This window comes from Vanessa cardui, chromosome 11 (genome assembly GCF_905220365.1).
Source record: "Vanessa cardui chromosome 11, ilVanCard2.1, whole genome shotgun sequence".
Classification (NCBI taxonomy): Eukaryota; Metazoa; Arthropoda; class Insecta; order Lepidoptera; family Nymphalidae; genus Vanessa; species Vanessa cardui.
The window spans coordinates 7488793-7509553 of record NC_061133.1 but is presented as its reverse complement, the minus strand read 5'-3'; the positions used below and the strand labels follow the sequence as shown (position 1 = coordinate 7509553).

Sequence of the window (20761 nt, the reverse complement as noted above, 5' to 3'; positions counted from 1 at the left end):
CTTGGGAATAGAATTGGATTCCAGACTTAAGTGGAGTCCCCATTTGTCGTCCCTAACAGGAAGAGGCAGCTCCGCAGCATACGCGGTTAGAAAAGTTAGACAACTAATTGATAATGATACCGCTCGTTTAGTTTGTTTTGGCTATTTTCACAGTATTATGTCATATGGCATATTACTTTGGGGTAACGCTGCAGATATAGAATCTGTCTTTATTTTACAAAAGAGAGCAATCCGGTTTATTTATAATCATGGAGCTAGATACTCTCTTCGGGATGTTTTTAACAGAGTAGAAATACTCACTGTTGCGTCGCAATATATTTACAACAATATCATGTATATTCACAGTAACATTGACCACTTTGATAAAATCAGTGATAATCATTGTATATGCACTAGAAGTAAGGATAAACTTATAACACCAAGTTTCCGACTCCGCAAAGTCAATAAATCTTTCTTGGGGTAAGGTATCCGTTTCTATAATAAAATTCCGCAGACATTTTTAACTTTGCCTCTTCGTAAATTCAAATCGTTTATAAAAAATACATCGGTAAAAAAGGCGTATTATTCAATACAAGATTTTGTTGATGATAAAAAGGCGTGGAATTAATACCTGTTGACTTCCAGGCAGGATAAATTAATTTAAATAATTTTATTAACTAACATGACTGTATTTTTTTAAATGTTGAAAAAGAGTAACTACTGAATTTCTTGCCGGTTCTTCTCGGTAGAACCTACTTTCCGAACCGGTCGTAGCTTCACTTAATTATTAAATGACGATTCAAAAGTGCTTGTACAAGCCCACTTGAATAAAGTTTATTTTGATTTTGATTTTTGACTGAAATGACCATATTTGCTACTCTTACGTCACACTATGGCGGCTCGTGTTTTAGGTCACGTGTAGATTAAAAATTACAACTTTTTAATTTAGTATAATAAAGTAATAATGTGCTTTTATGACTCAAAATCTGAATTTTTAAGTATATTTCTATTATTATTTATTTTATAAATTCACCATCGAAAGTACCCTAATTAAAAGTACCCTAAGTTAATGTTTTACGTATATATATATATATATATATATATATATATATATTTCTTTATCATGTTATGTTAGTAAATATACCAATCAATCAATACAAAATATACACTTCAGTGTTAAAATGTACAATTGTAAAAAGTTAAATAGTCTTTAAAAGGGCATCTATGTGCCCCAGGTAAAATCTATCTTTTTCAATTGTACACCGTTGTTAAAATGTGTAATGTAATATCTGTGATCTTCACATATATGGTTGTAAGATCGATTTACCTGCTACGTATAAATATATATTATATTTAAATATCCACTCACCGTGCTCAAACTCCGTCTTCGCCCGCGCCCAAATCATATATTTTATATTCCCGCGCTTTCCGCGATGTGTGTAACTCCAGGGAATAGATACATAAATACACAGATAATGTATATGTATGTATCCATATACAATACAAGTCCTATAATATTTATTATATTATTCCAAATTTCAGTCGGTCACAATTTTTTTACAGGAAACAAGTATAAGCAAATTATATATATTAGTAACAGCAACAATGCACACGATAGTGCACCTGTGAAGAGCAATTTCAAAATTTCAAAAGAGCAGTTTGTGAAAACATTTATTTTCCTTTGATAACAAAATATTTTTTCTAAATATGTTGTAAATAATTAATAATTAAAATAAAAAATCTTTGTATAATCCATTTTAATATTTTTGACTACAAATATTTTTAATTTCAAATTATGCTTTTTTTAGATTTCCTCAAATGCCATTTATTATATTTAAATACTTAATATATATAATATAATACTTTTGCTGTTAACGACTTATTTATTCGTAATAATTTAGTTAAATATTCTAGACATTATACATGGGTTATAGTTTTTTATCTTCTATTAACTGTCTTCATCTTCACTCTTCTGTATGCTGAAATTCGAAATGTCAAAGTTGGTTTGTTGACCTGTAAAGAATAAAGATGTGTTGAAATCATACTTAATATTATATCAGGTATATTAATTAGCAATCAATCAAATTTAGGCAACTACCCTATACTCCTTATCACAGAGACATTATTTATCTATTTAATTAATAAGTTAATATTTAATTATTTTTTAATTTAGGTAACGATTTAATTACGAACTTGCCATAAAATAAAATAAATCGCAATAAAATATGATAAAATATTGAGTACTCGATATGTATAGTATAAATCTAGACTTAATCAAATTATAAAAGTAGTGATAAGTTTCGGGTTTTTTAAAAAACATTTTTTTTTTCAATTTGTATAATAAAATAATTTAACAATCATTTAACTGCATGACAAATAATAATATTTACATTTTGGAAGACTGACTTGACCAATAATCTTATCTGCGATATCTTTTTAAATACCTACCTAGTTAGTATTCTGTCATGCTAAAGTGCATAGCATGCTTAATTACATATTTGCATAATTGAATGCATTGTGACCTCTAAATTCCTTTCAGGTAAATCCTTGCGCTCTCACGATGTATGCCCTGACTAGTAGCACTTTTAAGTGGTATCTTAAATACCTTGGATTGCCTTTATCGATTATTTTTACTATGTACCGTTTGTGCAAACAATTTCAAAATAATAAAACAAGAAATGCTTTACAAGGAAAGGTAATAAGTAAACTTGTATTTAAAATATACTTGATATATAACTAAATAACTTGTTTTCTTTATTCAAAATTAACTTTATGTATGAATCTCTTAGAGATATTTCTATCTTTCAGGTTGTTGTTGTTACTGGAGCAAGTTCTGGTATAGGGGAAGCCTTAGCTCATGTTTTATATGAAAGTGGTTGTAAAGTTATTTTGGCATCAAGAAGGATAAATGAATTAAATAGAGTAAAGGAAGATCTTTTGTCAAAAAAAATTGTAAGTTGAGTATATATTTTTATTTATCATACTGTGTTTTGTTACATTCTATTATTTTGTAAATAAATAATAAGATACTTTATATTATTATAAAATAACGAAAATAGAGTCTGCTACAGAAGCATAGATCACAAGTTTTTAAATACAATTTTTAATATTTATTTATAGGCTTTACCAACAGAAGAACCACTTGCCATTGAATTAGATTTATCAAATTTAGATCAGTTAGAGTCATTTGTTAACAAGGTTTATGAAAGTTGTGGTAAAATAGATATTTTGATTAATAATGGCGGAGTATCTCACCGCGGTTCAATCCTCCATACCAAGTTAGATGTGGATCAGAAAATAATGTTAACAAACTATTTGGGCTCTGTAGGGATAACAAAAGGTAATATAAGTATTATATATTTATTTTAATATAAATTTGTTATTATTTGATAAACATTATATCATTGCTTTCTAACAAATAATAATTGGAAAAAGATTTCAACATAATAATTGAAAACATACCTTTAGCTTTTAATTCAAGTATATTAATTTTCATCTTATTAGATGCCAATGAGTTAGTTGAATTACATATATATGTATCATATTCTTATTAGATTTTTTTAACAAATATTGCATTACTTAGCGGGAAGCACCTCAAACTTATCACATAACATTAGACACTAAATACCAATACTTTATATAGTTCTGTTTCAGTTTGAAGGGCTAATGAGCCAGTGTAAATACACAAGGGACATAATATCTTGGTTCCTCAATTCTCGATATTTTTTAAATTGTTAATGGTTATGAATAGCAGTAACACCAGTACTAGTATATATTTTTTTTTATGGTATAAGTTGGCGTACGAGCATATGGGCCACCTGATTGTAATGACCATCACCCATAGACAATCATGCTGTAAGAAATATTAACTATTCCTTACATCTTCAATGTGCCACCAACCTTGGGAACTAAGTTATGCCCTTGTGCCTGTAGTTACTCTGGCTCACTCACCCTTCAAACCGGAACACAACAATACTGAGTACTGTTATTTGCCGAAATTAATTGCACTGTACTTTATATAGTATAATGAAAATCTTTAGTAATGCTGTGCAGTAATGAAGATATATATTATTTTTTTAGCTATTCTACCAAGAATGGTAGAGAGGAAAAGTGGTCATATTGTATTTATTAGCTCAGTCCAAGGCTTAATAGCCATACCTGATCGATCTGCATATGCCGCATCAAAACATGCTCTACAGGCTTTTGGAGATTGTTTGCGTTCTGAAATGCATCAACATAATATAGATGTATCTGTTGTTAGCCCAGGATATGTCAAGACAGCTGTATCATTAAATGCTCTAACTGGTTCTGGAGAAAGTCATGGAGGTAAAGAAGTATACATTTTTTTAAATTCAGAGTTGGTGCTTTTATTTATTCAAATAATTAGTGTTCCCTGCATTTGTTTTTAATTTATAAAATGTTGCATGTTGTTTTATCAAACTCAAATAACTTACCATAATTTAACTATTCTATGATTTTTTTTTTCAGTTATGGATTCAAGCACTGCTGCTGGATTTTCAGCGGAGTATGTTGCCATGAAGATTGTAGACTTGCTTGTGAACAAAGACAAAGAGTTAATTATAAGCCAGTTTCTTCCAAACTTAGCAATAACAATAAGGCATTCTATGCCATTTTTATACTTTTGGATAATGGCTAGAAGAGCTAATAAGACTGCTTAAGAGCAAAATACTGCACTAATTTGCAGCACAAATGTCATGCCGTAGTTATTAGATATCAAACAGGATCTGGTATTCATTGGGTGAATTCAGCTAACATAGTAAATGAGATGATTAGTATTTTTAATAATTTGTTTATTAATTTGGCTAATCTACTGGTGTAAATAAAACAGATTGAAAAATTAATTTAACTTTTATTGCATGATATAAGTGTTGTTTTCACTTTTATCATGGTCATAATATAACAAAATCATTTAACAACCAGCTATCATTTCTAAAAAAGCATTCTTATAATCATTTTTTTGTACAGAATTCAACTATTCTAATCAGTAATATTTTTAAATAATTGTAACAAATTTTACACTTTAATCTAACAACAAATTATTTTATACAGAAGGTAGAGACAGCATAGAAAGAAGCAAAACAGTCATTCCCTATACTTGCAAATTATTTAATCAGAAAAATATCTATATTTATATGAATACATATTATATACCTATCTCATTTGAAAGTGTTATAAATTCTCCATACACAAATAGCTGCTGCGGCTAAAGACACTGTACTATGTAAAATAATTTTTCTTCTATTATCTGTGTGCACAAGTACAACCGGTGATGCAGACGTTAGATCACTTAATATAGGTAGTTTAGATAGGCGATGAAGATTTTTTTCTTCCTGATATTTGCAACAGGGATCCCATTGCCAGGATAGTGTGTAGCAACCAGCACAAAGAACCGAGACTATGCCAAAAGGTGTGCAAGCCAGTGAACTCCATGTCAAGCCTGAAAGTTATTATTATTCTTGAGTATTTAATACTTTATTTGCTATTTAATTCTAGTTAGAACTTATTATTATTATTACCTGATGCAATGCTACACAAACCACTATAAACAGAAACTTTATGTAACAAATTTCCTACATATATCCATCTAGCTGTTTCTTCTCCAAGGGGTTCGGGTTCTATTACTATAACACTCACACCAGCCTCCAGTGCTCTTTCCAATTCCATTTCAAATTTAATGTGAGCATTTTCACTGTCGTAAACTTCTCTAACTATTACTACTTGTGATGGTTTGAGATCACTGTAAAGTTGAAAACACAAGCACTTTTATCAATGAAAAATAGGAAAAATAAAAAGGTTTCTAATTATATTTGTTTCTTATTAAAGTCACAATGAAGTAAGGGTAGAATTGTTTTATTTTTATTTTATATAATTATTAACTTTTCTTTATTTACAAACCTGTCACTTTCATCACCCGCCATGTTAACTATAGAGACTAGACAAATGTCATGAAAATGAAATGTAACAAAGAGCATTAGGATACCAACTACACACATCAATTTGTGTAATCTGTGTAACATATTATGTTAATAAAGGTTGTAAAATTAAAATGCTCTGGAAAATAAAAAAATATTATGAATCATCATATCATTAAAAAAAGTGCTTATAAAACGTTAATTAACAAAAGCTGAACTTTTTGGCTATATAAGTTTTAGTATTTTGCTCACTAAGTTAATAATTTAGGATCTCTTCACTGATTTAAATAAGTGCAAAGAATAAATTTTGATTCTTGTAAATTTTTGATCCATATCCATAATAAAAAAAAAAAACAAAATAATGAAGTAATTTTAATAGGATTTAGGATTACGACTTTGAAAATTGTAATGAAAGAATTAATTACTTCTATTTATAATTATTATAGTATAATATTTATACTTATAATTATTATTTAATTGAAACACTGATTGACGATCCTATATTGAGGATTCTGAGATATTGAGGAACCCATACTGGACACAAAATAACAAATATGCATTTATATATCTATACTAATATGATAAATGTGAAAGTAACTCTGACTGTCTGTCTCTTTGTCGCTTTTTCACTACCAAACCGTTGAACCGAATTTGATGAAATTTGGTATGAAGCTGAACCCAAAAACAAGAAAATAGAATACTTAATGCCTGAGACATGACAAACTCCTAAAACTACGACAACTAGTACATATATCAAATTCTGAGTATATATAATGTACAAAGCTCCTATTATTATTTTTTAGCAATGTCATTTAGTGTAGCTTTATTTTGTGCAAGTTTTGTAAGGTTCTATTTATTTTCTAAAAACTTGGTATTTAACATTTATGAACCAGTTAAAGTAATACATATTTTAATAACAGAAGTCAAAACAGGGAATGGTTAAAAATTATTAACCAAAAAAAAAAAATAGATTGTTTTCTTATAACAGTTGACCCATGGCGGTAAAACTTTGGGAACACTGGAGTTTAGTTTTGCAACAGCATGCGCTTGTCAGTCTGTGAGACTTAGCTCCCAGTTCAGCCAGTCGTTACAAAAACGTTTTATTCATTCCTCAGCTTCAGAAACAGTCTGTGGGTTGTACTCGTAGATAACGGATGCGATTATTTTTTGATCTAGTAGGCCTGAAGCACTTGCGACCGTGCACGATGAAGCCGGTTGTTTGTGGTCACTAAGAGGTTTGACTCACCAACGTGGACGTGCAAATCGAGCGTTTCCTTGCTCCTTGGCAATATAGGAGCCCTAGCGCGTTGATATTATCAGAAGTCATCTGAAGACCTAATGGAGGAGAAGGGAAGAGGCCTGGTACACTTCTCTCTAGTATTTTATGGGCTTCTATAATGAACGATATATCACTTAGACAGTATAAATCTGCTTAATTGAAATAAAAAGTAAACTGATTATAATACATACCTATATATCGTAGTCGTGATATTTGTAATTTAAGGACATGTTGAAATGTTAAAGAAAAACATCAATGACACACTTGCTGACAGCGTCTTACAATAAATAATTAATGACTTAACATTACGACTTATTATGGGATACTGAATTCATGTTTGTTTTTTCTTTTATTAAATAATTAGTTATTTATTATACACTAAAAATTACTGAATTCTTTGTCCATTCTTTATATCTTTTAATAACTATAATATATATAAGGTTTGAATAGGTAATTGAAAACTGCTCGGAACAGCCTACTTAAATAAGATGTATTTCTACTTTTGAAAAATTTTAGAAAAAACCTAACAATACACTTATGGTTTCATAAAAAGCATTTTTCCTTCTCTAACTGTTCGCCCACTAATGCCATTCTAAAATCCGTTTGCCGCATTAGGTAAAGGTGAATGTAGATAACAGTTCAGACTATGAGCGTATAAAATCAATAATTCTTATAAGGTGTTCTATTCCTAAAACATATGACACTAAGGTTTATTTTATATTTACATATTTTTTCGCTTGTTACTTTTTAAAAGTTTAATTCATGTGTTTAGTGAGATACTTATAAGGTGCGTGTGGGTGCAAGGCTGACCTTATAGGCGCCCACAGATTACTAACATTTATATGATTTCCCGACAACCCACTCTTTTTGACATTATGTCCATAACTGTTGCAAAAGTTATTAAGTATAAATTCTAAATCAATAAAAAACCTTTATCTAAATCTAGCATAATTGATTCTTTTAAGACCATTTTGATCTTAAACTCAAAACGAATAATACATTTATCATTTCTAATTATTTACGCAATAAGTAACGGTGATTTATATTTAGATTACTTGTACCGATTGACATTAAATATACCATTTCTCTATATAGTCTATGCCGTGTCATCGTAATTTAAAATTCTTTCAGAAAGGATTTAGATTTTTCATGCCGCTTTAATAATTTAAATAAATTAAATAGTTGAAAATCTTTGTTGTGTACACGTAGGCGTAGGTATCCATATATTCTTGCCAATACTTTATACGGCTTCCTTGTTAAAGATAAACATAAGTTGCACTATAATTACACAAAAAATAATTTAATTATAAAATATGCTTATTTTGAACTAGTCTGTGTACGATTTGATAAGTACTAACTACACTATCTCTTAAATGAGCAATGCAAGTGTATGTGATAGTTGTGCTAATAAGAAAAATATAAATGGGTTTCTAAATAATATGTAAACTGTTACAGCAAAAGCAAACATATACTTTTAAATGTTCTCATTTTAACAATTGTGTTGTGTTTATTCAGATGTATTGTAATAATGTGTAATGTAGAAAGTAAACGTTCCAATTTCTGCAATTTATTATTGTTGGAACACACGTCACAAAATTATGAACCTAGAAATTGATGACCTCTCGATAGTTCAGTACGAAACAAGATTCTATAAATGTATATTAAATTATTATAAACATGGGTTATAATGGCTATTTATTTTTTTATTTTTATTTATTTATCTATTTTAATTTTATTTATCAAATATTATTCCATAGAAATACCTTGCCACCTATTTTGTACATTAATTTGGTACAATGCAATGATATTCTAATAAACAGATATGTTATATCCATACTAAACAACAGAAAAAAGTGTGCCGCGCCGGGGACCGTTTATTTTAGTTTATTTTTACATTTCGTTAAAAGTAAAAAGGATAGCTTGATAAAAACAATAAGTAAAAGGGATAACTAGATGTTTTAATTACGCAAAACGTATTACTACGTGATTATGATGTATTATAACGTATTACTACGTAAAACGACTAAAGGCAAACATCCCCAAGTAGGACATTTTCTAGTCTTCACTTTTTGCGCGTTAATAACATATCTGTTTACTAAAACATCATCGGTACAATGACTTTAGACGAAAAAAAAACATTTTTAATTATCATCATTGAAGTATTTAGAGTACAAGTTATGTTATATATGTATAATATCTACTACCCGTAAATTTAAAAATATGAATATATTATATGATTTTCATAAACTTAATGGTTGCATACTAATTAGTGTATAACTAAGTATAGTGAAGTTATCGAAGATCGATCACTGAGATGAAAATGGCGACATCCTTTTTTACCCTTAACATACACCGAGTTGATTTTACGCGATAAGAATATCGGAATGAGTAAAATATTTGTTTAGGTCTGGTTACCAATCTTTTTGTTCAAAAACTTGATGAAGATCTCCGATTCCAGAGTTTTCTTGTAATCTAATAAATATTCATCTGATAACATGTCTAATGTAAATATTTATTTTAAGTAGTAAAAATTCAATAGAAATCCTTTGCAGGGTGTAACAACGTATACGGGCAACGAGAACCTACCAGTATCGATAATTGTCGCACAATCCTTTCGTAATAATACAAATCATATAAAATATAATAAAGAAAACCGATTAAAATACACCTATTTAAATGTGATAAAATCTTAGCATATCGAAGTAATATATTTTAAGAGCAGTACTTATGAGAAAGAGCTGTAGTAGTTTAAAAGTTAATGTACGATTACAATTGTAGATGGTGCTATGAAGTAGTCGCGGGTATTGAACCCAGAGGTTTGCGGGATGCACGAACGCAGGCTGGCCGCGCCGCGCCGCCGCACTACCATGTCGCGATCGCGACTTGTGACTTGCGTTTCAAACGTGTCTCCCGCCCGCCGCGTCGTGCTCACGAAAATCGTGTTCCTTCGGGCCCTTCAAATCTTGCATCAACTAAATTACAATGCTTGTATATGACCTAAAGTAAAATAGCACAATACCCCATAAATAGGCGCAACCACTCCATTCTTAAGGTTTGTAGATAATGAGTACGCTGTATTGTCTTCGTTACAAAAGTTAGTACGTGTACTCAATATTTATTTATTAGCTTAAGTCGTAATAAATAAATAAAAAAATGCGGCTTAATCGTGTAAAAATTTAACCAGGTATGAATGTTTTTTTCCACGAAAATATATTAGAAAAAGGAACTTTACTTGGTAGCAGGAATTTGTGTTCGTCTGGATATACACTATCCACCCATTATCTCTTCTGCCACCAAATACCGATACTTAATTTTATTATGTTCCGGTTTGAAGGTTGAATGAGCCAGCGTAACCTCAAAGGTCTTAATACCTTAGTTCCCAAGATTGATGGAGCATTGGTGGGGAACGAATATTTTATCTTACACTACCAATGCCTATGTATGGGTGGCGTTCTACGCTTACTATCAGGTAGCACATTTGACCCTTATATACATACTTACATACATATATGACACAAAGAGTGTTTATTATACTCGAACTAAATGTATCATTAAATTAAGAATTAACAACATTAAATGCTTAAATATATACAAATATGGAAATATTATTGTAAAAATAGTTTTTACAATAATATTTCCATTTGATTTGAGTGTTTTAAAATATATATTTTATTAAAACACTCAAATCTTAACCGGTTGAACCTATATTATTTACTTGTGTGTTTTATAGAAATTATTGCACATATCGTGATAGTAAATACACTGTAAATCATCATTATAATATGTATACTGTTATGTTTCTAACTCGTCTTACTGTATAAAATATTTTTTTAAGGAATCAGGTCATAAATATTTGTACTTCCCTACGTATTCGGTTACACTGCTTCATTATGCCATGGTTGATACATATGCGAAGCATTTGGAGGTTTCGTTCGACATATGTATGAAGTTTTCCTTAAGATGTTTTCCTCCACTGTCGAGCAATATATGCGTTATAAAAAATAATTAAGAACGTTTTAATGTACTTTTAATATTTTTGCAAATTATAATCAAGTAATTAAAAAATAATATTTTATTAACAATCAACATTCCTTGCGATGGTAGATATGATGGCGAGATAGTAAAATAAGTGATCTTACGTGATGAATATCGAGGTCCTTGAAGCCAGCTGACGGTTGTTTATTTTATTTTAACGTTCCAGCATTGTTTGTAATATTTAATATTTTTTTAGCCAGGTCGGCTGAGGGTTTTGATCTGCGCTTGATCCATAGCTTCCAAAATGGAAATGTAATTAAGTATAAAAATTTACAATGTATATAGACTTTATTATATTTATAGTGTTCCTTTAAGCCCCGTATTTATATTATGTTACTAACATTGGAATGGAATTTATGAACATATTTGATAAAATATAAATTTTAGGAAATCAGATGGGAATTAGTTGGAAAAAGCTCTTCGTGTTGGAAAAAGCTTTTAATGCTATTTTACACTTTATTTAATAGTATTTTCTATAGTTTAGGTTGCTTTAAATATATATATTTAAATTCATTTAATGCATAAATTAGAAATCTTTCTTATTAACATAATTATTTGGAATATGTTACAGGTTACAGGCCTTCATATATGTATGAAGGCCTTTTTTGTATTTTACGAACTATTAAATTGTTCGTGGCTGTGAAGAATAGTAAGTAAAAAAAGAGTTATACAAGAGTTGTGTATAGTGAGAGATATAGTAAACAAAGGGGTGAAGTGTAATGCGTCAAGCGTTTCAACTTTTCATAACTATATATAGTTTATTTAAATATTAAATACCACACTCAAAGATAAAATGGATTGGAACAAAGCTCATGTTTTAAGCGTGAATTTCCATGACTCTCTACTGATTTTTATACAAACAATTAAAAAATAACTTATTTAATGCATTTAATTTTTCCAATTTTCTGTTCATGAAAATTAAAAATAACAACAATTTCTGATAATTTTTACAATAGTGACTTACTAACGTAGTTTTTATAAAAGTTTTACATCTTTTGAGTCAGATTACTGTAGAAAATAATCATTTAAATTCGGTAAGGTATTTGTTATATCTGTGAAAGTGGATTTTTATTGGTTCATCTATATTTTGACGTGACTTATTGTTATGTCATTGAATTTTGCAGTAGATATATTTGCTAAGTAAATAGTTTATCGAATTTATTGTTGTATTATTTTTAACTTGCTTATATTAGTTTTACTTTCTATATAAAAGCAAATATTTATTTGATTCTTTTTTATTTTATAAGCGTATACATTTTTATTTTAAATGCTTCGTAGTATTTACCGTTAGATAACTTGCTTCGTAAGCACCTGAAACGGAAGCAGGCATATCCTGGCCGTGTCTTGGACGGCCCGTTCGTATATCATAATTGATGCTTTAATAGATGATCCCTCGCGGCATAGTACGGTTAATTTCATCTCGATTTAAAATCATCAGGAATATATCTTTGAATTGAGATTAAAAATTTCAAATTAAATCCAGATACTAGCTTGCCCGTCATGACTTCCAACTAAAATTCATACCAAGTTATTTTCCAACACTGAGTTGAAATTAGTAATATTCCTTTTAATGGACATTTAATTTGTATACAACTAGTGAAATACACTGGGTTCAAACTGTTGTAATAAGTAATGGACTTGAATAGATAATATAATATTAATTTTATAACGATTATTTATTATTTAGTTTATGTAAGTTATCTAATATCTTAATTTTATTGTAAAACTTAGAATAAAATGTATCCAAATTAGGATAATTTTAACTGCCGATGTCAACATTTTTAAGTTAGAAATATTTAATCAACGACGCGTTTCGCAGCGAACTATCGATGGTGCATCTGAAAAAGCAAGAATCTTCAAAAACAATAATGATGCGGGAAAACGTCGAGAGAGTGCGAAACGTGATTTTGAAATTCCCGTAGCGATCTGCGCATACACATGCCGCTGCTTTTCGACTTTCTCATCGCATAATGAGTTGAATTCTTCGGAAAGATGTGAAAAATTATCCATACAAATTGGCAATAATGCAAAAACTTAGTCCAGGCGATATGTTCATACAAAAACCGGTGTGTGATATGTCATGTGGTAACTCCACGAGTAACCTCTTCAAGCGTAAATGTCACAGAACTTCGATGGGCAATATCCAATACCGGCATTATTAGGCCATTTTTAAGAGAATACAAGACAAAGCGATTACAGTCACTGTTAACAACGTGTTGCGTTATTTAAAGATGTTGAAAGATTTTTTAACATTACAATGTGAACCGAAAATTCTGATTTCGACTCTCAAGATATCATTATAAATACAGTGAGATAAATATTTCTATGTAATCGACATAAAAAAATATATAGACATGTTACGTACTTTTTATTTTAACATAGTTTTAAGTAAGGTCGTTTTAGCGTGGTACGCTTATTACTCCATTTTTTGACATTTAAAAAAATATCCTTTTGAACATGTTATGTTAATTTATAATATAATTTATTGGATGTGTGATATATTAAAATATTAAATGCTAATGTTTTTAATAAAGATAAATCAAATACCATAAATAAGACAAAAAACAATTTCGATTTATTATATTACTAAATTTAAAAATAGCTTACGTAATAATAAATTTGAAGTTTTTAACTTAACATTTATAAAAAAATCCATCGAGTGCCAAATATAATATTGAATATATTAAAGGACATTCGAAAGATCGCATCAGAAACAAAAGCATTGGACGTGCGCTGAAACTTATTCGGACTTTGTGACTGCGTACCGCAAAGAGATCCCTGTGCGTGATATTGAATGTACAATAATTTAATGTAAAAAGATATGTACTTACATATTATAGATAAAACATTAAATATGCTATACATTACGTTAGTTATGTTTATTCATACATATTTTTAACCCCAATCGATCCTAATTCTATGTATATAGTATATATGTAGTAGTACAGACACATAACTTTTAAAATACATCGTATGCGAAAAGGGTATTATTTTTTATTAAATATAATAAGTATTTCCAAAATTATTTATATTCAAATAAAAACTGTTTGCTTCATACCTTCTCTATTTAATGTATGTTTTATTTATCGAGCCATAGGTTGGAACTGATTACAATATACAGGGTTTTTTGTAAATTAAAATATTCATTTCAATTTGTTTTACCAATTCCTTTTTTTTAACATAATACGTATTTCAATATTTAATACTCATATTATTTCTTTTAAAATGCGAGACGTAAACCAGTACGTCTTTAATTTAGTTGTTTGTTTAAACGCATGTCAGGTGCTATTGCCGTTGAGTCACCTATCCCCCTCCCAACGCCCCGACCCTTCCTTACCTCTTTTCCCCTGTTCCCTCCATCCGCCACGGTCACTGAGCACTCTGACCTCTGGCTGAATATCCATCATGTATTACGTAACTAAAACAATGTTGATAGAAAAAAAAAGGTTTTTATACAAAGAGTTTTCTTACAAAACAACATTCGACTTAATTGACAAACGGTGTAAATTTCAATCTTATACTGCGTACGTATCTTTTTTATCGTTAGTATTTTGTTACGGTACTTCCCTTAAAATATGTACACTATTATGTATGTACAGCAAATGCTTTATCTTAGTGAGAGTGTTTGGTCATACTAAGTCTGTATTAATCATTATTTACACTACATATACATTTGTTAATCTACTAGCTAATCTTAGGGAGCAAAGGAAAATAAGAGTTTTAAGTATGTAAATTCCAATTCCTTCATAAGAGGAACCATTAACTCAATCTCATACATAAAAAAATACACCTCGTCATATCGAAACATATATGTATGTGTGATGTATTAAAAACTACGTGATATAATGCACATTAAATGCTAATGTTATTAATATAGATATAAATCAAATACCATAAATAAGACAAAAAATAATTTTGATTTATTATATTACTAAATTAAAAAAAATAGCTCACATTATAATAGTTTATAAAATTTTTAACTTAACTTTTATAGAATAAATTATCGAGTGCCAAATTTTTTTTAAAAATGACTTATAAAAAAGCTTGAAAACACATCGTTGTCCATTATTAATAAATATTTCATAAAATAAAGGCTAGAAATATATTTGCATTACTCGTATGTTTGTTTGAGTTGAATAAATATTATTCTTGTATGGATTTAAATATTTAATCATGATCGAATCGAAATTCGCTTAACAATCGACAAAGACTAGTTTTCAGTTTGCTTTTGGTGTTGTATCGTTACTAAAACTCACACCCCTAGTCGAGTCAAAGTTAAAATCTTAGAATTTATTTATATAATAGTAAAACCGAGGGTGAGATCGTAACGCTGTTATAAAAGACATCAACGAGAATACAAAATTGATAATACTGTATCAGGTATAACCATTATTATTTTCTCACCGTCCCGTGGAGTTTAATTCTGTTATTACGAAGCCGCCACCTACACGGCTTTAATTTATAATCGGTGGGTGCTATATAGTGGCATCGATAAAATATGATTCCATTCATCGCTTATGATAATAACATAGTATTGAGTTCGATGTGAATGGTTTTAAGGACTCTATATAACGAATTTGAAGTATAATACTTAATTGCTAATCTTTTGGTTTTGGTTGTAGATTGAAAACAGATATATACATATATATATTTATAAATATATATATACTCTACAGGGGCGTAAATCATATATAACCAAAAAAACAAACGTACAAGGTCGCGTTACGTCACACTGAGTTCCTTAGTCCTTAATTAGTGTAAAGGTTTTTGTACCATTTTATTTTTTCCTGTAGGTACATGAGTTATAAATTAGTTTAGTATCGTATCTCGTATAGTAACAAGTTAATTTCATGAACTTCGAATAATTCAAGTTTATTTTAAAAGGTTATTTTGACGATAATCTTTCACAGCGAAGTAATTGTTGAAAGTAATTATGTCTCGACAAGCATTTATTTTATTTACACTTATAAGTTTTTATGATAATATATTTTTAAAAACGAATAGACGACTGAATACACACGATGAAATTATAAGACTAGATCACGGACCCTGCAGAATGCATACCTTAAAGCTGGAATCCCACTTTACCGCTTTTGAATATTATTAGTACAGGATAGCTTCAAGCTACACAGATTATATTTTTTATCCCTATATGGAATTAGAGACCGTATCTCCACTGGTAATAAAAACGGTCGAGATCCTCGTTTATTGGTGCACAGAACCGCATATACAAGCTCGAAGCTTCTTCGACGATGAAAAAGTTCAATAATATAACTTACGTATACAACATTACACGTACTTAAATTTAATTGTTTCCTGATTTAAAATAATTAGTTAGTTAAACGTAAACACACACTCGCATATGTAAATGTAGTGTATATTATACACGTAATTTCTATTAGTGGTTTTTTGTGTCTTTTATTATAATAAATGTAATATAACAATTCGGTTTAATACTATTGTACAATAAATTCATACTGTCCGATCTTGGCATAGATATTGTTATTATGTAATAAAAGGAAGGCCGTATATGTCATTCATAAAATGAAATGGCTGTCGAGTTTCATTAGCATTAGAGCAGCATCTGCTTAAACAAGCGAGCATTGAACCTCTTAAAACCCATATTTGACATAAACTGGTCTCAACATCGTTACTTTTTGACAAAAATATACTTACACGAATTTTATGCTTTAACATTTTTGCTCGAACGTACCTAATGATATTGCAATATGGCCGCTAATGTTGTGCAGTTTTATTAAATGAACGCTCATTTTAATGAGAGCTGGTTATAAAATATCAAGTTTCATCTTTGTTTGAATAAAATTGATTTTACTGATTCCAAGACCTCTTCTTTGATAACGTAACGAATGAATATCTCACGTGTTGATATTTTCAGTACGGAAAAGTTTTTTTTTAAATACAACTATACACAACCATAGATAAGTAGGTGTGATGTATATGTACTTTTGTCACAATTTTGTTGTACTCTGAAGTGGGTAATGGGGAAACAAATAGCATGCAAAATAGCGGTCGAGGTTTTTCACACAAATGTAGGTGATCATAGCGTCACCGAACTGTATTACTTGCGGAAAATAGTACAGCCATGATTTATAATGAAAAATGTTTCAATGAATATAATTATTTTATGAAGTTTTTATATTCTCTATCGTAATATCGATGAACTGCGTCTATGTTATCTCTGGCTTCTTCGAAAACTATTTTAATCTTGCATTTGATCATTTTCAATGCTGTTTAACCAGTTCTAGATTAATTAGATATGCCAAGCTTTTAGTTAGGTTTTTCTTATTTTTGTTAAAGGTAATAGTAATATAAGAATATTTCAATATATATAAATAATAATTTATATTATAAAGTTCATGAGCGTTATGCAAAATGTTCTATTATTATTGCAAATAGTTACTTGTTATTATTATAAGAATATGTATTTAATTGTTATTATATGCGTGTGTGACGCTAGATATAAAGACATACATAATACTGCTTACAATGTAAAACTTATGGGATATTTATTCTATGCAACATTCCGATTGAATTTATATAAAAAATAAACAAAACGAATACTACAATAACTATATATACGCAGTATATATGAATATTTCCGTATAAAACGTTAATAATTTACCTTTTATATATTTTGTTTAACTTTTTACGTACTTTTTTTTAGACTTAGACACGAATGTATTATGATATAGAGCAGTCGTACATAATTATAAGTAAATACTGATTTGAAACTGAAACTTAAATACGAACAAATATTTTTAGACGCTACCACTATTGGGTACTATCGCGTGTTATTAAATACTTTATTGTTCGACCGCATTCTGCGGTGAACTGATTTCAGTATTTACTTAATAGTTTGTAATAACTAAATAGAGTTATCGTTTTACATTTCGATTGGTTCTAGTATGAAATATAAGTAAATGGAGACAAATACATTCGCAGACGTGTGCAAATTCACTTAAAGCAGGCTAAAGTTGGTCGTTTGTGACACAATGATGTCATCAGATCTTAAGCACATTTATTGCCCACGAGAAGCCCGAGTCGTGGACTTATATGTTGCTTGACCACTAGTTTCCAAGTAAATACGTGATATTAGATGAATCTTTTTGCATTGTGTGCTGTCATACGCATAAAAATACACATAAGTAATGAAAAATATATTGTGCATTTATCTTAGAAACTTCGTTAAAAACAATTATAAATTTTATTATTCCGTTCTTAACTCTACAGACGATTTGACCAATACTTAGAAAATAAATAAGATCTATTCTTAAAATGCACGATAATATGATAATTTTATTAGTTTTTAGTCGTTTAGTTTTTATGAAGAACGGAGCATCTTTTATTGCTGAGAACTTAGCGGATGTTCATCTCAATTATTATTCTTGTTTACCCACTGGAACAATGTCGAGGCTGTCCGGTCACTGCTTGCGTGTTGCATGACAATATTATCCCTTGCGCTATCGCCGATGTACACACAATGATGTAATGCGATGTAGTCTTCGAACAATATCCTGGTAATTTTCTAGCATAAATATCTAAATTATTAATTTTAATAAGGATGACTTAACCAGCATATAATCTAGTAGCTTTGCGGTTTTTTCTTTGCTTTTATGAAGGTCGCTGATGTCATGAGTAAAAACAGAAGCAGCTTGCTAAGAATGTGAGAATTACTAAGGTTTAATACAAAGTTTGTTATTGCAATATGTTTATTTATATATATAAATAGAGTGGTTTTCGTAAAATATAGATATTAATGTATGTCTAAGCGAAAGAAAGTGTGGCGTGTGACTAAGCACTGTTCTTACTTTAAGTACGTTGCCGTTAAAGAGGATACAGACAAAATTATTTTGACTTTACCGTATCTGACAAAAATTAAACTTTTGTATTATTTTTTTATATCAGATATTTTTAAAATATCCACAAGTCCAACTTAAAAAAAACATTTGTAATGAGTAATCAAAGTAAAGGGTTCTATACTGTGGAGAATATTTTAATGAAACGTATCATGTAGGTATGGCTTATACAAAAACCAATAACAATATTTATTTATAAATTATTTCTGCTTACAGTTAGAATCAATATCATCATTATATCACAATGTAGCCATGACAACAAACTCGTCATTCCTTCCGCGTGGTAATAGGCGTGAAGCATCTAAAGCTAGTAATAAAATAATTGACAATTGTATACAATAGACACGTCGGTAAAGTTGATACCATATGAGGAAACATTGAAAACCCGTATATACTATTAAATAGAAACTATATCTTGTTTTCTGCTTGTACATATGCGGGTTTTACGGATAGTCACTGTTTTGTTTTGTCACGTTAATCTTATTCGTCTGATTGTCTGTGTGACAACCTTGAAGGCTAATAATGAATATTTAAAGATGCAAGCAAATTTATTCTTAGTTATTTTGTTCGTATTTATTCTTCTGTTGAAGTCTTATTTTAATATAAAATAAATATCTCTTGTTCATCAAGTACTACAATTTTTTTTAGATATGTATGGATTAAGCAATAGTTTCTTTTTGTTTTTATGGAAGCCGATTGATATCCTAATCGCGAAATCATTAATAAAATGAGTGAATTTTTTAAAAATGAACAAGAACCGATGCCATAGCGAGCTCTTCAATTCGTGACAAGGACATAGTAATAATAACATCAGTAAGAATAAAAAAGTCTATGAATTAAAAATGCAAATACTCGGTCGGAGCGGTAACTGACACAACCAAAATCATTGACGTCAAAATACCAGTAGTGAAAAAACTGCTTAAATTATTACACAGATTATAAAACGGTTCGAAAATTAAAAAAAAACATTAAAATATGACAATGTTATCTATTTTAGGTATCCACGTAAAAAGATACAAAAACATCATGATGTAGTAAGAACGAATTCAAGATTAATTCAAGATTGAACAATTTGATTCTTGTAATTTGCAGATTCGTCGCAGTTATTTATGTGTGTTACCGGTTCGTCCGAAGACATTGCGCAAGCTACGGTTTCGACAGATCGACCAACGGATATAGCACGGGGCCGTTCTTTCTATGCCCACACCTCTATCTAAACAACGCTGCCTGTACCTAACACACATGCTAAATATTTAAGCAAATAAGTCACAAAACACAATATTAGACGCGTTATCACTTGTGAGTGTTATAGAAGTGAGCATTCCATTGATCTGTTGATTTTTTTGATTTAGTTCAGTTTCAACGAATTAGGCTGTCACTAAGCTGTTGAGAAGAATATTATAATGATCATATTATTTATTGTAAAAAATAAACTTTTTGTAACTCATACATGATAAAAAATGTCTAAATAAAACAATTTATCAGTATGAGTAAATTAGATATGAGTGAAAACATTTTTATAAGATGAGCTCATAATTATATTTTCTATGATGAATCTTTCTTGTAAACGTTGATATATAAAATTACCAAAATTAAAATTGAATTAAATGTCATTAATTTATGATAAGTTCCATACAATTTCGTGATATATTTTCTAA

At 29.4% G+C, this 20761-nt stretch overlaps 2 protein-coding genes across 4 annotated transcripts; one reads left to right on the top strand and one right to left on the bottom strand.

The window, feature by feature from the left end:
* The first annotated feature begins 1993 nt into the window (after positions 1-1993).
* On the top strand, positions 1994-4841 carry LOC124533608 (dehydrogenase/reductase SDR family protein 7-like). Of its 3 annotated transcripts, XM_047108996.1 has the most exons (7): positions 1994-2030; positions 2081-2152; positions 2519-2674; positions 2788-2931; positions 3100-3319; positions 4060-4305; positions 4468-4841. In XM_047108996.1, the coding sequence occupies exons 3-7, from the start codon at positions 2540-2542 to the stop codon at positions 4656-4658; spliced, it is 936 nt and encodes a 311-aa protein (XP_046964952.1). In that variant the 5' UTR covers positions 1994-2030; positions 2081-2152; positions 2519-2539; the 3' UTR covers positions 4659-4841. The 3 variants fall into 3 exon arrangements, with proteins under 3 accessions (XP_046964952.1, XP_046964954.1, XP_046964953.1); XM_047108998.1 differs by lacking the exon at positions 1994-2030 and having other exon boundaries at positions 2142-2430; XM_047108997.1 differs by lacking the exons at positions 1994-2030; positions 2081-2152 and having other exon boundaries at positions 2439-2674.
* Positions 4833-6005, bottom strand: LOC124533609 (transmembrane protein 11 homolog, mitochondrial). Its single transcript, XM_047108999.1, has 3 exons — positions 5896-6005; positions 5517-5737; positions 4833-5437 (listed from the first exon to the last, which is right to left on the bottom strand). Exons 1-3 carry the CDS (start codon positions 5991-5993, stop codon positions 5157-5159), a joined length of 600 nt encoding a protein of 199 aa, XP_046964955.1. The 5' UTR covers positions 5994-6005; the 3' UTR covers positions 4833-5156.
* Positions 6006-20761: the final 14756 nt, after the last annotated feature.